General features: G+C 38.9%; 1 protein-coding gene across 1 annotated transcript in view; it reads left to right on the forward strand.

Moving 5' to 3' along the window:
* Positions 1 to 15,136, forward strand: part of CRADD (CASP2 and RIPK1 domain containing adaptor with death domain) — a 211,513-nt gene extending 196,377 nt beyond the window's left edge. Inside the window, exon 3 of the mRNA XM_059683802.1 lies at positions 13,006 to 15,136. Coding sequence (XP_059539785.1) covers positions 13,006 to 13,307 — 302 coding nt within the window. The 3' untranslated portion in view covers positions 13,308 to 15,136. The remainder of the gene's footprint in view (positions 1 to 13,005) is intronic.
* The last annotated feature ends 3,565 nt before the right edge of the window (positions 15,137 to 18,701 follow it).

Below are 18,701 nucleotides of genomic sequence, written 5' to 3' on the forward strand. Positions count from 1 at the left end.
ACAAGGTTCCAGTTTCTCCACATCTTCATAACATCTGTATTTTTAAAATAATTACTTTAATTTTAAAAGTACAGTTGACATACAATATTATATTAGTGTTAGGTGTACAACATAGTGATTAGACATTTATACAACTTACAAAGTGATTTCCCAAATAAGTCTAGTGCCCATCTGACACCGTTCATAGTTATTACAATATTATTGACTGTATTTCCCATGCTGTGCTTTATATCTCAGTGACTGTTTTTGTAACTGACAATTTGTACATCTTAATCCCTTTCCCTTTTATACCCATCTCCCCAACCCCTTTCCCATCTGACAACTATCAAAATGTTCTCTGTATCTATGAGTTTGTTTCTGTTTTGTTTGTTTGTTTATTTTGTTGTTGTTGTTTTTAGATTCCATATATACATTAAATCATATGGTGTTTGTCTTTCTCTGTCTGATTTATTTCACTTAGCATAATATCCTAGAAGTCTATCCATGTTGTTACACCTGACAAGGTTTTATTCTTTTTATGGCTAAGTAATATTCCATTGTATATATGTATCACATTTTCTTTATTCATTCATCTATTTTTTTTATTGCTTAAAGTATACAAAGGGTATTACATATGTCTCCTTTTTTCCCCCACCCTTGACAATCCCCTGGCCTCCCCTACCTCCCAGTGTCTTATGTCCATTGGTTATGCTTATATGCATGCATATAAGTCCTTCGGTTGGTCTCTTACCCACCCCCCCCAACTTCTGCCCCCTCCCCTCCCCGGCCTTCCCGCTGCAGTTTGACAGTCTGTTTGAGGCAGCTCTGCCTCTGTATCTATTTTTGTTCATAAGTTTATAATGGTCTTTATTATCCATGAATGAGTGAGATCATGTGGTATTTTTCCTTCATTGACTGGCTTATTTCACTTAGCATAATGCTCTCCAGTTCCATCCATGCCTTTACAAATGGTAAGAGTTCCTTCTTTTTTACAGCAGCATAGTATTCCATCGTGGAGATGTACCACAGTTTTCTAATCCATTCATCTACTGATGGGCACTTAGGCTGTTTCCAGATCTTAGCTCATTCATCTATTGATGGACACTTAGGTTGCTTCCATATTTTGGCTATTGTAAACAGTGCTGCAGTGAACACAGGGATGCATGTGACTTTTTGAATTAGTCTTTTAGATTTCTTTGGATAAATACCCAGAAGTGGAATTGCTGGGTCATGTTTTGTCTCTCGTTATAGCCTTTGTTTTAAAGTTTATTTTGTCTAAGTATTGCCACCCAAGATTTGTTGTTGTTTTCATTTTCATGAAATATCTTTTTCCATCCCTTCACTTTCAGTCTGTGTGTGTCTTTTGATCTGAAGTGAGTCTCTTGTAGACAGCATATGTGAAGGTCTTGTTTTCTTTTTTGTTACATGCTATAACCCTAAATATTTCAAGAAAAATAATCTTAAATATAATAATGTTCATGCAATAAACATTAGTATCTCAAAATAAACAATTTTAAATATGATAATGTTACATGCAATAAACACCAATTATTCAAGAAAAATGATCTTACATACAATAATATTACATGCAATAAACATTAATGTTTCAAGAATAAAAGGATTTTAAGTATAACAATATTACCAAAACTATACTAGCATACTATGATATCACAAAAGTTGTAGGAAATTTAAAAAATCTGCAAATATCAGGATTACTTCTATTATATTCTAGAATATTTTTCCCCTCTGACTCTATTTTTGTCCATCAGTTTATGTTGTTCATTATATTCCACAAATGAGTGAGATCATATGATATTTATCTTTCTCCAGCTAGTTTATTTCACATAGCATGATGCTCTCCAGGTCCATCCATGCTGTTGCAAATATTAAGAGTTCCTTCTTATTAACCTTGGCATAATATTTCATTGTATAGATGTACCACAGTTTTTCAATCCGCTCATCTGCTGCTAGGCACTTAGGCTGTTTCCAAATCTTAGCTATTATAAATTGTGCTGCTATAACCATAGGGGTGCATATATCCTTTCTGATTGGTGTTTCTGATTTCTTGTGATATATTCCTAGAAGTGGGATTATTGGGTCAAATGGGAGTTCCATTTTTAATTTTTGAGAAAACTCCATACTGTTTTCCACAGTGGTTGCACCAGTCTGCATTTTCACCAGCAATGCATGAGGGTTCCTTTTTCTTCGCATCCTCACCAGCACTTGTCATTTGTTGATTTGTTGATGACAGCCATTCTGACAGGCGTGAGATGGCACCTCACTGTCCTTTTGATTTGCATCTCTTGGATGATTAGTGACTTTGAGCATGTTTTCATATATATATATCTTGGCCTTCTTTATGTCCTCTTTTGAAAAGTGTCTATTTAGGTCCTTTGCCCATGTTTTGATTAGATTTTTTATCTTCCTTTTGTTAAGTAGTATGAGTTCCCTATAAATTTTGGAGATTAAACCCTTATCAGAGATAACATTGGCAAATAGGTTCTCCCATGTATTGGGCTTTCTTGTTGTTTTGTTGATGGTTTCTTTTGCTGTGCAGAAGCTTTTTATTTTGATGTAGTCCCATTTGTTTATTTTCTCTTTAGTTTCTATTGCTCTAGGAGGTGTATTGGTAAAGATATGCCTGCTATTTAGCTGCCTATGGATTCTTCTAAGATTTTTATGGTTTTCCATCTTACGTTTAAGACCTTTATCCATTTTGAGTTTATTTTTGTGTATAGTGTAAGTTGGTGGTCTAGTCTCTCTCTCTCTCTCTCTCTCTCTCTCTCTCTCTCTCTCTCTCTCTCTCTCTCTCTCTCTTTTTGCATGTATTGTATTTGTCCAGTTTTCCCAACACCATTTATTGAAAAGACTGTCTTGACTCCATTGTATGTTCTTGCCTCCTTTGTCAAATATTAATTGAGCATAATGGCTTGGGTCGATTTTTGGGTTCTCTGTTTGGCTCCATGGTCTATATGTCTATTCTTGTGTTAATACCAGGAGGTTTTGAGAACAGTGGCTTTGTAATATATCTTGATATCTGGTACTGTGATCCCTCCAACTTTGTTCTTCTTTCTCAGAATTGCTATAGCTATTCAGGGTCTTTTTTTTATTCCAGATGAATTTTTGGAGAGTTTGTTCTTGGTCTGTGAAATATTTTTTTGGTATCTTAATGGAGATTGCATTGAATCTATAGATTCCTTTGGGTAGTATGGACATTTTAATGATGTTGATTCTACCAATCCATGAACACAGTATACTTTTCCATTTGTTTATGTCTTCCTCTATCTCTTTTTTCAAGGTCCTGTAGTTTTCCAAGTATAGGTCTTTTACCTCCTTAGACCCAGTTTATTCCTAGGTATCTTAATTTTTGTGTTGCAGTGGTAAATGGGATTGGTTTTTTTAGTTTCTCTTTCTGTGAGTTCATTATTGGTGTATAAAAAAAGCCATAGATTTCTGGGTGTTAATTTTGTATCCTGCTACATTGCTGAATTCATTTATTAAGTCTCATAGTTTTTTGATGGAGTCTTTGGGGTTTTCTATGTATAATACCATGTCATTTGCGAATAATAACAATTTTACTTCTTCTTTTCCAATTTGGTTGCCTTTTATTTCTTCTTCTTGTCTGATTGCTATGGCTAGCACTTCCAGTACTATGTTGAACAGGGGTGGTGAAAGTGGGCATCACTGTTTTGTTTCTGTTCTTAGGGAAAATGGTTTTAGTTTTTGCCCATTGAATATGATGTTGGCTGAAGTTTGTCATATATGGCCTTTATCATGTTGAGATATACTCCCTCTATTCCAACTTTGCTGAGAGTTTTTATCAAAAATGGGTGTTGGATTTTGTCGAATGCTTTTTCTGCGTCTATTGATATGATCATGTGATTTTTGTCTTCCCTTTTGTTTATGTGATGTATCACATTTAGTGATTTGAAAATATTGTACCAGCCTTGCATCCCTGGAATAAAGCCCACTTGATCATGGTGTATAATCTTTTTAATATATTGCCAGATGCGCCTTGCTAATATTTTGTTGAGGATTTTAGCATCTATGTTCATCAGGGATATTGACCTGTAATTCTCTTTCTTTGTAGTGTCTTTATCTGGTTTTGGAATTAGGATAATGTTGGCTTCATAAAAAGAGTTTGGAAGTGTTCCTTCCTCTTAAATTTTCTGAAATAGTTTGAGGAGTATAGGTGTTAGTTCTCCTTTGAATGTTTGGAAAAACTCCCCTGCGAAGCTGTCCAGACCTGGGCTTTTGTTTGGTGGAAGTTTTTTTTTTTTTTTCTTAATTTTTATTACTGCTTCTATTTCATCAGTTGTTATTGGGCTATTCAGGTTTTTTTATTCTTCCTGACTCCATTTTGGGAGATTGTATTTTTCTAGGAATTTATCTATTTCACCCACATTGTCCAACTTGTTGGCATAAAGTTTTTCATAGTATTTTCTTATAACCCTTTGTATTTCTGTGGTGTCCATGGTTACTTCTCTATTTTCTTTTCTAATCTTATTTATTTGGGTCATCTCTCTTTGTTTCTTGATGAGTCTTGCTAATGGTCTATCAATTTTGTTTATCCTTTCAAAGAACCAGTTCTTGGCTTCACTGACTTTTTTGTATATTTTTTAGTCTCTATGTTATTTATTTCTGCTCTAATCTTTATTTCCTTCCTACTTACTCTAGTATTTTCTTGTTGTTCTCTTTCTAGTTCTTTAAGTTGTAGGGTTAAATAGTGTATTGCTGATTTTTTTTTTTTTGAGGTATGCCTGTAGTGCTATGAACTTCCCTCTCAGGACTGCTTTTGCTGTGTCCCAGAGATTTGGGGTTATTATGTGTTCATTTTCATTTGTTTCCAGGAAGTTTTTGATTTCTTTCCTGATCTTGTTGGTAACCCATTCATTGTTTAATAACATGCTATTTAGCCTCTATGTGTTTGAATGTTTTGGGATGTTTTTACTATAGTTGATTTCTAATTTCATTCCACTGTGATCTGAGAAGATACTTCCTATGATTTCAATCTTCTCGAACTTGAAGCGACTTGTTTTGTGCATTAACATGTCACCTATCGTTGTGAATGATCCATGTGCACATGAGAAGAATGTATGTTCTGCAACTTTGGGGTGAAATTTTTTGTAAATGTCTATTAAATCCATCTGTTCCAGTGTGTCCTTTAGAGTCTCTGTTTCCTTGTTAAGTTTTTGTCTGGAAGTTCTGTCCAGGGAAATCAGAAGGGTGTTAAAGTCCCCTATTATGACTGTATTTTTGTCAATCTCTCCATTAAAGTCCTTTAAAAGTTTCTTTATATATTTAGGTGCACCTATATTGGGTCCATAAATGTTTACCATTGTTATAACCTCTTGTTGGATCAATCACTTTAGTATTGTGTAGTGACCTCTGTTGTCTCTTGTGATGGCCTTCATTTTAGTCTATTTTGTTGGATATAAATATTGCTACTCCAGCTTTTTTTTCTTTCCCATTTGCATGGAAAAAATTTTTCTATCCCTTCACTTACATCCAGTGTGTGTCTTTGTTTTGAGGTAGGTCTCTTGTAGACAGCATATAGTTGAGTCATGTTTTTGTATTCATTCAGCTACCCTATACCTTTTGATTGGAGCATTTAGTCCATTTACATTTCAGGTTATTATTGAGAGGTATATATTTATAGCCATTTTAATTTTGTATGGCTAGGTTTCTCTAGGTTTCGCCGTATGACTAGGTTTCTTTTCAGCAATCTCTTACAACAATCCCTTTAGCATTTCTTGTAATGATGGCTTGGTGGTGATGAACTCCATTAACCTTTTTTTTTTTTTTTTTGTCTGGGAAGATCTTTATTTGACTATCTATTTTGAATGATAACATTGCTGGATATAGTAATCTTGGTTTCAGATGCTTGCTTTCTATTACCTGTGTACTTCATGCCATTCCCTTCTGGCCTGTAGAGTTTCTGATAGGAAATCAGATGTCAGCCTTATGGGAACTGCTTTGTAGGTAACAGTTTTCTTTTCTCTTGCTGTCTTTAAGGTTCTCTCTTTGTGTTTAACTTTTGGCATTTTAATTATGATGTGTCTGGCATGGGTCTGTTTGGGTTCTTCTTGTTTGGGGTTCTCTGTGCCTCCTGAGCTTGTTACCATGTTAGGGAAGTTCTCTACCATTATTTCTTCAAACACTTTCTCCATTCCATTCTCCCTTTCTGCCTCTTCTGGCATACCTGCTATTCTAATATTGTTACATTTCACATTGTCCCAAAGATCCCTTAAGCTGTCCTCCTGTTTTTTAATTCTTTTTTCTTTTTGGTTCTTTTATTGAGTGATATTTTCAATTCTGTCTTTTAATTCACTGATTCAATCCTCAGCTTCCCCTAATCTGCTGTGTATTCCTTCCAATGTGTTCTTTATTTGTGTGACATTATTCTGTATCTCAGACCTTTCTTTTTTTATAGTTACTATATCTTTTTTCATACTGTTGAGCATTTTTATCATCATTACTCTGAACTCTGTTTCAGATAAATTTCTTATTTCTGCTTCATTTACCTCTTCTGGAGAATTCTCTAGTCCTTTCATTTGAGGGTTGTTTCTTTGTTTCTTCATTTTTGTTGTCTGTTTGGGTTTGTAACTGTGTATTAGGTAGATCCTCTACACCTCTCAATCTCTAGTGCAGGACAGTGTTAAAGGCTGTTTCTGACTAATTGGATCAGGCAAAGATTCAAACCTCCAGAGACTGCCTCTGTCTACAGACTAATAGGATTCTGACTTGAATTATCCCCAGGCAATCATCCTCAGGTGTAGTGAGAGTTTTATCAACAGGGTGGGGCAGTTGCTTCTGCCTGGAGGATAACTGTTATTTTTAATCTCTTAATAGCCTCAGGGCAAGGTGTTTTCCAATAGGGTTTGTCAATTGTGTTCCCCCCAGGCAAGGCAGATGTTTATGTGAGGAAATGACTCAGCCCAGGAAACTTGGGGTATCTGCCTTCAGAGCTCTATCCCCTTAGTCCCCAGTCCTGGGTTCTGTTCTCACAGCTCCAGTCCACTTCACCCTCCCTTTGCCAGAGCAAAGGGTGGGTGGCTTCACAGAGAATTTTTGTGTGTTGTCCTTCAAAAGGGTGCCTGAACTTTCAGCTGCCACTCCCTGGCAGACAGCCCCCCACTGCTTTTTACAGCTAGATGTTATGTGGGTACCCTCCTCAGTTTGGGGAGCCCAACTTGGGGATTATATCCCAGAGTTCTCAGTTGCATACTCCCTACCTCCCGCCCCCCCAACACACACACACACACACACAGCTGAGATATCTCTCCGGGACTTCAGTTGCTGCCTGTGGGCACCCGGCAAGCCCTTTGGTGCCCCCACCTCTCCTACTAGTCTCTATGCAGTCTCAACCTTCAGTCCTTGGGTATCAGAATAATCTCCTGTGCATTTTCCATTGATTATTCAGGAGTCTTCCATATTTCCATTGTAATTCCAGCTTGTTTCTGGGAGCATGTCCGTGCAGCATCCACTTACTCTGCCACCATTTTTCAGGGTCTTGTTTTCTTATACATTCAGCCACCGTATGTCTTTTGATTGAAGCATTTAGTCCATTTACATGTAAAGTGATTGTTGATAGATATGTAGTTATTGCCATTTTATTATTCATAGCTTTGATCTGTATCTTCTTCTTAAGGAAATTCCTCTAACATTCCTGTAATACTAGTTTGGTGGTGATGAATTTGTTTAGCTTTTCCTTGTCTGGGAAGCTCTTTATCAGTCCTTCAGTTCTAAATGATTACTTTGCTGGATAGAGTTATCTTGGTTGTGGGTCCTTGATTTTTATCAATTAAATATTTCATGCCAATCCCTTCTGACCAGGTAAGTTTCTATTGAGAAATCAGTGAACAGTCTGTGGGAGCTCGCTTGTAGGTAAATAACTGCTTTTTTCTTGCTGCTTTTAAGATTCTCTCTTTGTCTTTAACTCTTGGCATTTTAATTATGGTGTGTCTTGGTATGGGCCTCTTAGGGTTCCTCTTGTTTGGAACTCTCTGTGCTTCCTGGGCTTGTATATGTATTTCTTTGCCAGGTTAGGGAAGTTTTCTGTCATTATTTTTTTATAAAATATTATTTTATTTAATTATTTATTTAGTTAGTTAGTTAGTTTAGTGATTTTTAGAAAGAGAGAGAAAGGGAGAGGGAGAGAGAGAGAGAAACATTGATGTGAGACAAAACATCAGTCAGCTGCCTCCTGCATGTCCCCTACCAGGGATTAAGCCTGCAACCCAGACGTGTGCCCTTGACTGAGAATCAAACTGGCAACCTTTTTGTGCACAGGATGATGCCCAACTAACTGACCCATGCTGGCCAAGGCTTAAATTTTATATTTAATTAAAGTTTATATTCAATATTATTTTATATTTGTTTCAGGTGTGCAACATAGTGGTTAGACGATCACATACTTTACAAAATGGTCCCACTACACTGTCATTATTTCTTTATATGGGTTTTCAATCTCTTGATCTCTTTCTCTTCTTCTCCTGGTATCTCTATGAAGCAAATGTTGGTACACTTAATGTCCCAGTAATCCCTTAAACCATCCTCATTTTAAAAAATGTTTTTTCTTTTTTCTGTCCTGTTTGGGTGTTTTCTGTTACCTTGTCTTCCAAATTGCTGATTCAGTCCTCTGCTTCATTTACTCTACTATTGATTTCTTGTATAGTTTTCCTTATTTCAGTTATTATATTCTTAATTTCTGTTTGGCTATTTTATATGTTTTCCATTTCCATTTTTATTTTTTCTACATCTTTCTTAAAGTTCTCACTGAGTACATCTTCTCTTCCCCTACATTTTTTTTTAACACCTTTATAACCAGTGTTTTGAACTCTGAATCTGATCAATTGCTTGTATTCATTTTCTTTAGTTCTTTTTCTGAAGTTTTGTCCTGTTCTTTTATTTGGGACATGTTTCTTTGTCTACTTATTTTGACTGATTCTTTGTGTTTGTTTTTTATGTATTAGGTGGTTCTGCTCTGTCTCCCATCTTGGTAGATTGATCTTACGTAGTAGATGTCCTTTGGAGCCCAGTAGCACAGTCTTCCTGGTCACCTCAGTCAGGTGCTTCAAGGGTGTCCTTGTGTGGGTTGTGTGTGGCCTCCTGTTGTAGTTGAGTCTTGAGTAATGTTGGTACATCAGTGAAAGTACTTGATCCTCAGGTTGACTTGCTGTGAGGGATGACTGTGACTACATCGGATGAGCTGTTGTGCGGCGGCTAACCCCATGGAGCCTGATTCATTTTAGCAGGACTCTGGTACCTGTTGAGTCCACTCTTTGGGTTGGTCATTTGTAGAGCTAACTGGGTAGTATTCTGGGATGGTCTGAAGCCAGCCACCGGGTATGTTGGTTTTGGGCCTCTTAGGAGGGGCTCCGGTGCAGGCCACTTCAGCCACTGCCTGTGCCTAGCCTGGGGCTACCTAGCTTGGCCACACTGAGGCCAGACACTGCTTGTTTGGGATTTTTGAGCCTTTGAAAAATTTTAGAAAAGTTCATAGCTTAAGCTGATACTGGCCATTTGTATGGAAAAGCTACTTAAAGCAGGTTGGACAGGCCCGAGAGTTGGGCAGGACAGGGTCTCAGGGAATCACCAGGACAGGGAAAATGGTATTAGCCATATTGGTAGAGCTTCAGACCTGTTTCCCACCTGTGCCTACAGACTGTGTTGTGGGAGGGCTCAACACAGGAACAATGGCCTCTGCCAGCACTTCTGCCTGGGAGAAAGCTGCCTCTCCAGCCCTCGCCCTGACGCTGAACAAGTCTGTTTCTCCCAAAGCCAGATGAGCTCAGAGCTAGTAAGTCCATGAATGAGCCCTTTAAGAGGAATGCCTGGTACTCCAGACGCCCTCTATCTCACTCAGCTGCAATCCTTGCTGGTTTTCACAGCCAGAAGTTATGAGGACTTCTCTTCCCAGCACTAGAACCCTGGGCTGGGGAGCCTTGTGTGGGGTTGGGATCCCCTCATTATTTATGGGGAGATCTTCACAGCCAAGTTATCCCTCCTGTTTCTTAACCACCACTCTATGGTTGTGGGACCAGCTCGGTTTGTATCTCTACCCCTCCTACTAGCCTCAACATGGCTTCTTTTTATCCCTAGTTATAGGACTTCTGTTCACCTAGTCTTTGGCTTGTTGCCAAGAATGATTGTTCTGTAATTTAGTTGTAATTTTGATGTGGTTGTGGTAGGGAGCCAGCCCAGCATTTACCAACTCTGCCATCTTCTTTTTGATAGTAGCCATCCAATGAGTGTGAGGTGAAATGGGATTTATAAAAGATTGATTGAAGAGCCAGAAAAGAAATTGAGGACAAAACACAATATAAGATTTGAGCCATAAAACAAACAAACACACACAGTGTAGAATCAAATGAGTGGCCTGGGGAAAGGCAGGAGCTCATCACAGGGAGTGAAAGCAGTAAGAGGGAAAATGATAGCCCTCTTGTGGAGGACAGGCAAAGCCATACACCATATGAAGCAGAAAAATAATGCAAAGATATGATAAGAATTCCCTGGCTAGTGTTATTCAGCGGTTAGAGCATCACTCTATGCACTGAAGGGTAGTGTGTTCAATTCCCAGTCAAGGGCACATACCTCTGTTGCAGGTTCCATCCCCGGCCCTGGTCGGGTGCATGCGGGAGGCAACCAATCAATGTGTCTCTCTCACATCAATGTTTCTCTCTTTCTCCCACCCCTCCCTCCCTTCCACCATCACTAAAAATTAATGGAAAAAATATCTTCAAGTGAGGGTTAACAACAACAAAAAAAGATATAACAAGAAGATTTTTCTGAAAGGAAGAACTAAATCTTTGGTCACATGGTCATGCCACATGTGCGAAAAGGAGAAAGAAAATGACCAAGTTATGCCCTAATCTAAAGCTTCAGTACTGTAAACTCCAGACAGAAAAAGCAAGTTTATAAAATGGGGATATCAAGTTGGTTTCAGAATTCTCCACCCCAATGTTCTCTACCATGAAATATGAGCAGGATCTACAAACTTATAAGAAGAATAAAATCATTAAAATTACATAAAATTGTATTAATAATTTGAAAGAATAATATTAAAATAATATAATATGAACATTTTAAATAAATATAAGTTACTATTTGGCAGTGAAGGAATAAGCAGACTGTCTTGATTTGAAAGAACTAAAGGAAGATAGTAACCATGAGCATTTCCTCAGAAAAATCGCCTTATGATGAATTTGACCCAAAGATTTAAATAAAAAAAAAACACTCAGGCATAAAAATTCCATGGTTATAAAACAGTAACAAAAAAAACATGGGTGACCATTCAAGCCATTATAATGTAGTTTTAAGACTAAACAACTGGGTAAGGGAGTATTCTTCTTACAGAAGCATGTAAATGTTATGCACCTGGCAAAATAAAATGAGGTAAGCAACAAAAATCAAGAGGTGTGAAGAAAGGGAGAGGAAATATAAAGTATTCATTATAGAGAATTAATGTTAAAATATGCAATATATCTCTTAAATTTTCATAAACTTTTCTCAGCATTGATTCTTGTGTGTGTATGTGTGTGTGTGTGTGTGTGTGTGTGTATGTGTGTGTGGTTTGCAAGTGTTTCAAGTATTTTAACTGCAGGTCAGAAAGCCATTTAGTTTCTCTTTTCTTCTTCTGTTATATTAAAAAATTTAAATAACTCTTAGAAAAATAGCTGTTAGATTATTCTTCTAACAGTATATGTCAAAATTATGTTCAACAACCGTGAATACAATGGCGGGATATTGGATGATTTGTTTTCTTCTTTGTACTTTTTTGAGTTGCTTGAATTTTTTAATGAGCCCATATTTTTTATAAAAGTCATCAAATTAATACTGTTAATATAAAATACTGGTCAGTGTTCTAATTGCTACTTAGTCATTTTTTAAAAAAATTATAATCTTGATAAACACCAGAAAGAGCCCTTGACAATAATTTTACAACTCATGCCAAAGGCAGGTGAGTGGAAAACATTATCTATTCTAATAAGATACCTTTTGTCTTCTTATCTATAATAATAAAAGCGTAATATGCTAATTAGACCGGACAACCTTCCAGACAAAGCCAGGGCTATGAGGGCTGAGGCAAGCCTTCGCGGCTGCAAGGGCCAAGCCCCTTGCACAAATTTCGTGCATCGGGCCTCTCGGTGACTTCATAAATCAAAACAGTGAGCTGGTGAATGTGAAGTGGGATTGACCTGTGATGCTGGTGACAGAAAATGCAGTACAGTGTGCTATTGTGCAGGTGTCTGAGCCAGGAATGTGGAGACCCCACTTCTAGCCCTGGCCTAACGAGTAGCCAGCACCATAATTGAGGATGTTTGGAGTCCTCAGTCTCTGCACTTTGCTACAGTGAACTTCATTCACTTTTTTTGAATGCACCATGTTCTCCTGCCTCAAGGCTTTTTCACAATGCAGTATTTTTTTTTGCACAGAGTGCATCATACACACCTTTCCTTTCCCTTCACTGGTGATGTTCAAGTTTGTCAGCAGAGGGTAGCTGTTCTATTTGGCAGGTTACCCTCCAGCACTAGCCAGTCCTGCAGGCCACAGTGTCACCCCTGTGCCCACTGGCCAGTGCTAGAGGGAACTGGGGCCCCTGCAGGCATCCTCCCATTCCTCCGGAACCCTCTTTTTAGCCTCTCTGGTGAGAGAGATGAAAGTGAAAACAGCATGTTTACAAAGCAGTATGTGCGATGTAATTCTAAAAGTATGTTTTACATAGAGGACTGAAAGGAAATAGATCAAATCAATTGGTTTCTCTGGTGAGATTTCTAGTTATTTTTATTTTCTTGTTTTCAAATTTTCTGTAATAAATGCTGAATTTTCATAGATGCTGAATGGTATTTCTCAAGCCCCTATCTATGGCTTTGTACTGAGCACCCCCCAAGAAGACTCGGAAAAATCGGTCCCTGATATTTGGAAATGTACATCATTCTCCCCATGTTTTCCATTCTCCCCCCCCTCCCCACCCCATGATGTTTTTGCTTGCTCTTTTCACGTTGGTGTCTTTCTCCTCCCCAGGTAACCAGGTAACTGGAATCCCTGCACACATCCTCAACAGCTCCCCATCAGACCGGCAGATTAACCAGCTGGCCCAGAGGCTGGGCCCTGAGTGGGAGCCCATGGTGCTGTCTCTGGGACTGTCCCAGACAGATATCTACCGCTGTAAGGCCAACCACCCCCACAACGTGCAGTCACAGATGGTGGAGGCCTTCGTCCGCTGGAGGCAGCGCTACGGGAAGCAGGCCACCTTCCAGAGCTTGCAAAGGGGCCTCCAGGCCGTGGAGGGGGACCTCTCAGTACTCCAGCACATGCTGGAATGATGGTGCCTCCATCAGCTCTCTGGGAAGTGTGTCCCCAAGTCACATGTGCCCTGGGCAGGTAGTATTTTTTTTTTTTTTTTTTTTGGTGTGTGTGTATGTGATTTCTTCTTAATGATCCTTAGATGAAAGGAGAAAATGAGATTTCCACTTGACATTACCTAAAAGGCTGGATTGCTCAGATCTTCAGATCTCCCACACTGGCTTGACAATTCATTGTTTTCAATTGCTCAAAGACTGCATTGTCTTCATTGTTCAGGTTTTAATTCTGTGGTTACCTTTTAATAGACTGGCAAAACATAGTGGCTCCAAAGCTATGCTGTGTTATCACATTACACGCAGGTGTCCTATCCATAGATCATCCGCTTTTGCGTTGCCTGGGAACTGAACTGTGGACTTTGCTGTTTATAATGATGATGATAATAAGTGAATTACTATATACAATGTGGCCCTTTCATGAGAAAGTGTTGTTTGCTTTTCTTCATTCTTGTATTGTGTAGGTTAAGAGTGTAAATTTATAGAAGTTGTTTCTCTGGAACAGAATTGATAGCAACAAGAAAATGGCTACTTTCTTCAGTCAAGATAAATAGCTCTGGCAGGGTGTCTGCATTAAATTTAAGACACTAAAGCCTTCTGCAAAGACCAGTTCAAGTACCAGCATGTATTCCTGAGCCCTTCATCTCTAAAAGATTGCTTAAGAAAATCCTGTACCATTTATTTAAAGGATTTAGTCCGGGAACAGAAGGAGGTGTAGTCTTTCCATCGAAGCCCTGATGATTGAAGTGTTATGCTCTTAAGGAGTATGATTTAGACTTCTGTCCTTTTACTAAAAACACATGTTATTTGCCAAATGCTTTACTGTTTCAAGGCTTTTCATATATGGGATCTCATTTGGACCTCACAAAGATCCTCTGAAGTAGTTGGCCAAGAGGGGTGAGCCGCCCCCTGCAGGGAGATTAAGTGATTAGCCTGCTGAATGAGCTAGAATGTGTGCTTTGGAGCGCTGTTCCCAGGTGTCCTTTGCAACGGCTCAGGCGGCTTCTCCTCTCTCACACATGCTCATTGAAGAAACTCTGAGTCCTGCTCTCTGCCTGCTAGCAGCATCGCCCTGGATAAGTTACTTCACTTCTCTAAGCCTCTCAGTTTCCTCGTTTGTAAAATGAGGAAATGATTGTTCCCACCTCCAAGATGTTTGGGATGATAAAAGGAATAGTGCTGCCTGATCCATAGTCACCTCTTGGGAACCTGCTGCTGTGGCTGAACCTGGGAGCAGTTCACAGTTAAAGCTGCACAGTGGCTAACACTGAGCACACTGTAGGAAGTGCCACCCTGCTTCTTGCTAAGCTTTAAAATGATGTGATTGTATTAACTCTACAATGGGTCCAATCAAGAGAGTGACAGGTGAACATCCCAACTTGTGATCTGAGCTTCTGAATAATCAGAGAATCTATTGCTTAATCCTAATCTAACTCGGGATGTTTCAAAGGGAAAAAATTATACTTTTTATCTCTCTCCATTCTGGGTTCAAAGTGCATAGAGTAGTGGACTTGAGCATGAAGTGGATGCTCAAAATGATGACAGTGGTGTGTTGATAACATCCTTTTGGGTGTCTGGCAACTATATTCCCTTTACTGAAAAAGGTCAGTTATTTCACAGTTCAATAAACAGTTCAGAAGAATGGTCTACTGGTTTCAATAGTGCTAATTTTCCATTTTGTAGCCCAGCCATTAATTCATTATCTTGTAAAATTCTCATACTTTTGGCCCCATCACTGCTTCCAGTGATAAGACTGTATTTCTTTGGTATCTCAATAAACTGCTTGTCATTTTGAACCATGGACTTGTTATGTTGTTGATGTTTATCCCCTGAGTTTGCTAACAGAGAGTTGCTTTGGCATTCGCTCACACCAGATTTATATATGAGAGAATATATCTGGGCTCTGTTGTGTCTGACTAGATGGCATTTTAGAAGTCGTCAGATGATTAGCTAAGTCATGTTCCTGCCATTTGCAAGGAGTCTTTCATGTACTAAGACACTCTCTGCTCTGTGAGCAGTGAAAAACAAGTCATGACGAAGTTCCCCAAGGTGGGCTGTGGGGGCCATTAGAGAGCTCTGACTGGCTGCCCTTAATGAGCAGGGTGTCTCCAATGGCACCTGGCAGCCGCACCTGTGTGGGCCTGCTCACATTGTTGCAGAAGATTTGCAGGATGGAAGAACAGAACATCCAGATCACAGCCTCATTTCTACCTCTGGCCTCAAAGAGTGACACAAATGACATCAGACTACCTCCCAGGAGAATCAGGTAGGCGTTGTGCTGGCAAGGAGTCCATGTGGTTTTGCATGGAAGAAGACTCTACAATTCCAGAGGTTGCCTACTCCCAATAATATCCTGAATGAGTACAATGGTGTGGCCCAGCATTTGCAGACACTGATTAAAAAAAAAAGTCTTGCTCCAGTTTGGTTTGATGTATGTGTATGTTTGTACGTATTCACATGTGTGTGCATGTATGAATAGGTCCCCAAACTTTTATTTTTCCATTTCCTCTAATTCCTTTTTTAAAAATTGGGGACACTATTACATATGTCCCCTTTTCCCCCCATGCTTTGCTCCCCTCCGCCCTAGGCCTTCAATACATTGTTGTCTGTGTCCATTGATCTATGCATATATGCATGTACTAGTATATTCTTTGGCTAATCTCTGTTAGTCCACCCCTCCCCTCCCCTCTGAGATCTGTCAGTCTGTTCCACGCATCCATGCCTATGGTCCTATTTTGTTCGTCAGTTTATTTTGTTCATTAGTGAGATCATATGGCATTTATTTTTCTCTGACTGGCTTATTTCACGTAGCATCATAATCTCCAAGTCCATACACACTGTCACAAAAGGTAAGAGATCCTTCTTTTTTACTGCTGCATAGTATTCCCTTATGTAAATGTACCACAGCTTTTTTATCCACTCATCTTCAGATGGGCACTTGGGCTGTTTCCAGATCTTAGCTATTATAAACAATGCTGCTATGAACATAGAGGTGAATATATTCTTTCTGATTCGTGTTTCATGATTCTTAGGATATATTCCCAGAACGGGGCTTGCTGGGTCAAAAAGCAGTTCCATTTTTAATTTTTTTTAAAATATATTTTATTGATTTTTTACAGAGAGAAAGGGAGAGAGATAGAGAGTCAGAAACATCGATGAGAGAGAAACACCGATCAGCTGCCTCCTGCACATATCCCACTGGGGATGTGCCCGCAACCCAGGCACATGCCCTTGACCGGAATCGAACCTAGGACCCCTCAGTCCGCAGGCCGACGCTCTATCCACTGAGCCAAACCGGTTTCGGCTCATTTTTAATTTTTTGAGGAAACTCCATACTGTTTTCCATAGTGGCTGCACCAGTTTGCATTCCCACCATCAGTGCACAAGGGTTACCTTTTCTCAGCATCATCCCCAGCATCCTCCCCTGTTTGTTGATTTATTTGATGGTAGCCATTCTGACAGGTGTGAGGTGATAGATACCTCAATGATGATTAGTGACATTGAGCATTTTTTTTCATATATCAGTTGACCATCTGTATATCTTCTTTGGAGAAGTGTCTATTCAGGTCCTTTGCTCATTTTTTAATTGGATTGTTTGTCTTCCTGGTGTAGATTTGTATAAGTTCTTTATATATTTTGGAAATTAACCCCTTATCAGCTGTATCATTGGCAAATATATTCTCCCATACTACGGGTTTCCTTTTCATTTTTTTATGCTTTCTTTGTTGTGTAGACGCTTTTTAGTTTGATGTAGTTCCATTTGTTTAATTTTTTCTTTGTTTCTGTTACCCTAGAAAATATATCAGCAAAAATATTGCTATGCGAGATGTTTGAGATTTTACTGCCTATGTTTTCTTTTAGGATTTTTATGGTTTCATGTGGGGAGGCATGGGACTTAGTTAGAATGTCTGGAAGGAGGTTTCTGTAAAAGGTCGGGAGCCTCTGGGGGGACCTTGCCGAAGGCTGCAGCCCCTATCTGGACTTTTCCAAACAAGTTCGAACCTCCGGGGTGTTTTGCTAGAAACCTATGTTTAGTCTTTAGACCCGACCTTGTAGAAGCATGTGCTTTCTCAAAGATGCTTACCCTTTTGATTGTATCTAATAGTTAATTTTAATTCAAGCTGTTGTTCGAATAAAAGCCGAAGGAGGCAGGCGAACAGGGCTACTTGGTGGCAATAACCATGTAATCCCTTAGCCCTCTCTTTCACAGAAACAGGTGTCAGAGCAATCTGTTCATCCATTGTTCAGGGTCTACTGGTCAGCCCTGGCAGTTTCACAACTGACATTTAAGTCTTTTATCCATTTTGAGTTTATTCTTGTGTATGGTGTAAGTTGGTGGTCTAGTTTCTTTTCCTCCCTCCCTCCCTCCCTCCCTCCCTCCCTCCCTCCCTCCCTCCCTCCCTCCCTTCCTTCCTTCCTTCCTTCCTTCCTTCCTTCCTTCCTTTCTTTTTTGCATGTACCTGTTCAATTTTTCCAACAACATTTATTGAAGAGACTGTTTTTAGTCCATGTATGCTCTTGCCTCCTTTGTCAAATATTAATTGACCATAAAGGTGTGGGTTGATTTCTGGGGTCTCTGTTCTGTTCCATTGATCTATATGTCTGTTCTGGTGCCAGTACCAGGCTGTTTTGATTACAGTGGCTATGTAGTATAATTTGATATCTGGTATTGTGATCGCTTCAACTTTGTTCTTCTATCTCAAGATTGCTGAGGCTATTCAGGATACTTTTTGGTTCCATATAAATTTTTGGCTTATTTGTTTTAGATCTGTGAAATATGCCATTGATATTTTAGCAGGGATTGCATTGACTCCATAGATTGCTTTGGGTAGTATGGATGTTTTAATGATGTTAATTCTTCCAATCCATGAACATGATACATACTTCCACTTGTTTGTATCTTCCTGTATTACTTTCGTCAATGTCCTATAATTTTCCAAGTACAGGTCTTTTACCTCCTTAAGTTTATTCCTAAGTACCTTTTGTTGTTGTTGTTACAATAGTAAATGGGATTGTATTTTTTAGTTTCTCTTTCTGAGAATTCATAATTGGTATATAAAAGTGCCACTGGTTTCTGGATATTAATTTTGCATCCTACTACTCCAAATTCATTTATTAAATCTAGTAGTTTTTTGCAGTGGTTCTCAACCTTCCTAATGCCACGACCCTTTAATACAGTTCCTCATGTTGTGGTGACCCCCAACCATAAAATTATTTTCATTGCTACTTCATAACTGTAATTTTGCTACTGTTATGAATCATAATGTAAATATCTGATACGCAGGATGTATTTAGGCGACCCCTGTGAAAGGGTCATTTGACCCCCAAAGAGGTCGCGACGCATGGGTTGAGAACCGCTGC

The sequence above is a fragment of the Myotis daubentonii genome, chromosome 2 (assembly GCF_963259705.1).
Source record: "Myotis daubentonii chromosome 2, mMyoDau2.1, whole genome shotgun sequence".
In the NCBI taxonomy this organism is placed as follows: domain Eukaryota; kingdom Metazoa; phylum Chordata; class Mammalia; order Chiroptera; family Vespertilionidae; genus Myotis; species Myotis daubentonii.